This window comes from Lactuca serriola, chromosome 4 (genome assembly GCF_051521515.1).
Source record: "Lactuca serriola cultivar US96UC23 chromosome 4, Lser_US96UC23_V15, whole genome shotgun sequence".
NCBI classification, from domain to species: domain Eukaryota; kingdom Viridiplantae; phylum Streptophyta; class Magnoliopsida; order Asterales; family Asteraceae; genus Lactuca; species Lactuca serriola.
In genome coordinates this window covers 131,526,751-131,529,188 of record NC_136411.1, presented here as the reverse complement: position 1 = coordinate 131,529,188, position 2,438 = coordinate 131,526,751, and the positions used below count along the sequence as shown (strand labels likewise).

General features: G+C 36.1%; 1 protein-coding gene across 1 annotated transcript; it reads right to left on the bottom strand.

Moving 5' to 3' along the window:
• LOC145102570 (DNAse I-like superfamily protein) lies at positions 1 to 2,438 on the bottom strand. Its single transcript, XM_079039996.1, has 9 exons — positions 2,106 to 2,438; positions 1,755 to 1,847; positions 1,530 to 1,674; positions 1,202 to 1,403; positions 991 to 1,069; positions 841 to 902; positions 602 to 688; positions 410 to 513; positions 1 to 279 (listed from the first exon to the last, which is right to left on the bottom strand). The coding sequence occupies exons 1-9, from the start codon at positions 2,370 to 2,372 to the stop codon at positions 188 to 190; spliced, it is 1,131 nt and encodes a 376-aa protein (XP_078896122.1). The 5' UTR covers positions 2,373 to 2,438; the 3' UTR covers positions 1 to 187.

The following is a 2,438-nucleotide window of genomic DNA, read 5'->3' as shown; positions in this document are numbered from 1 at the left end:
TTACCAAAAACTTGATATAACTATTAATCCCAACAAAATGGTTAAATCAAGAATTCATACGTATTTTTACACACTGCAACCAGTACAGCCACCCATAGTTAGCTCTAAGTTAAACACCACCACAAATTCAGCACCTAACCCATAGCTCTAATAAAACTAGTTTGTGTTCAATATGTCAGCAATGTGATCACTCTGGAATTGGATTTTCACTGTCATTACCATCAATGGTTGACTCAGAAAGCTCAAGGGAAACAGGACAATGATCACTCCCATAAAATCCTGCAACAAAATTAAAGACACTTTAACATGTTCCAGACAAACAAATTATACTGTGTTTGGTGTGGGACAAAATTTTGCAATTTTTTTAAAGTTTGTAAACATGGGCCCAAAACTAGTAACTAAGACATACCCTCCAATTCAATCCCTTGGCCATGCATTTCACATTTAATAATCTTGTCCTTGAGTTTTTCCGACACTAAGTGATAGTCTATTCTCATCCTTTTCCCACGATACCTACACATAAATCCATAAAAATAATATATTAAAAAAAAACAAGAAATAAAGATGCTATAAAAATAACCACTTCAATGATAATACATACTTTCCAATAGGGTTGCCAGACCATGAGAAGCCACGCTCCATGTCTATATCTTTGTGAAGAAATCTATATGCATCTATTAATTTTCCCCTGAAAACCAATACACAGTTGATCTTGTAAAAAGGGTTATTCTTAAAGCAACCCCTAAGCTGGCCTGGCCCACACTATATTACACCGCCCCAAAAGTATCATGTCAGATGTAAATCAAATCAATCAGGTATAGATTATATTTATATACATACTCTTTAAGAATGGTACCAAAGCGCTTCCTTTCAGACAGAGTAAAGCCAGGCTGTCCGCAATCCTATAGGAGACGGAAGTTTGAAGTTAATTTTTGGAACTTAAATTGGCAAAATTGTTCTACATATTTTTTTCAAGCACGTCACTGTCACCTCTTTGTTTGGAGGAACATAACCATTCATCTTTGCAGTGCGAAAAAATTCTGGATGACTTACATCCATCTCTTCGTGACTACAAATTATTCACAATCAGATAATCAGTTGTAACAAAACAAAACGGGCTATAGAAAGATAGTGTTTGGATGTGCTTTAAATGTCTAATCAGTTGTTTTGTTTTTGTATATGGCAAAAGGAAGGTAGCTACCTGACATTAAGATCACCACACCATATAAGAGGTTTATCAGTAGATTGCAAGATAAATTCTTTCATCCTTTTATCCCATTTTCTTCTCCTTTGAAATGAAGTTTCTTCATCTTTCCAGCCATTATTTGGTACATATGTGTTCATTATGCGAAATGATTCAAATTCAGCTATGATGACTCGCCCATCTGGTTCATGCTTGGACACTATGAAAAAAGAAAGACGTGACGTTATCAATTCATTACAACATCCAAAAAAGTAATAATGTTGCATTTGCATAATAACAAAAAATATATAAGTTTAACAATCATGCTATAAAAAAAGTGGAGTACCTGAGGGATCTAGATTGAAAGAGACCTTCTTTGGTGGAAAACACTTCTTTACAAACAGTGCAGTTCCAGCATACTTTGAATCAGAAAGAGACCACCATACATCATATTTTCTAAAGGTTGGACCTGATAAGGCTCGAGTTATAATCTGCACAATTTGGGAGGAAAAAGATATATAAATTGAAGAAAACAAAACTCGAATCTTGAAATTTTAAGATGATCAAGTACCAGTTTTTCTTCTCGTGAAGAATTGTTATCGTCCTTCAATTCTCTTGGGTTTTTAGGAGTGCCTTTAGCACCAGCTGCAGGCATCCTTACTTCCTACCAAACATTAGATTTCTCATTAAATATATATCGCATTCACCAAATTTGTCATAAAATTTCAACATAGCTAAGAAAAGAACAGGTTTAGTTTGAGGTTCCATAAACCCCAAATTCATACATTTGAATGTCCCTACAAGAACCCATTACGAAACCCTCGTCTCTTGACAGCATTCGTGGGATTAATAAGACGAAGATACTGATTTTCAGTTTTGTAAAGGGTAAAATCATAAAAAATAATTTAGGGCAAAATAGAACCTGGATGGCGATAACATCAGGATCAATGGAGTCGATGAACTTGGTGAATTCAGGCCAGTTGTTTTTAACGCGAAGTAGGAAGCTGTTCGCATTCCAAGTCAAGAACTTTGTGGGTTGTTTCTTTTGGGTTTCGTCGACCGGTGTTGTTGTTGCTGTTGCTGTTTCTTCTGTTTCGCCATTGTTGGCTGGTGATGGTGAAGAAGTAGAAGAGAGTGTTGGCTTCTTGAAAGACGCGTCTTTCTGCAGTGGTTGAAAGAATCGCTTCATCCTCTTCTTCCTCTGCTTCTACTCATCAGTCATCACCCAGCTACGTTACCGCCGGTCAGCTTTCTT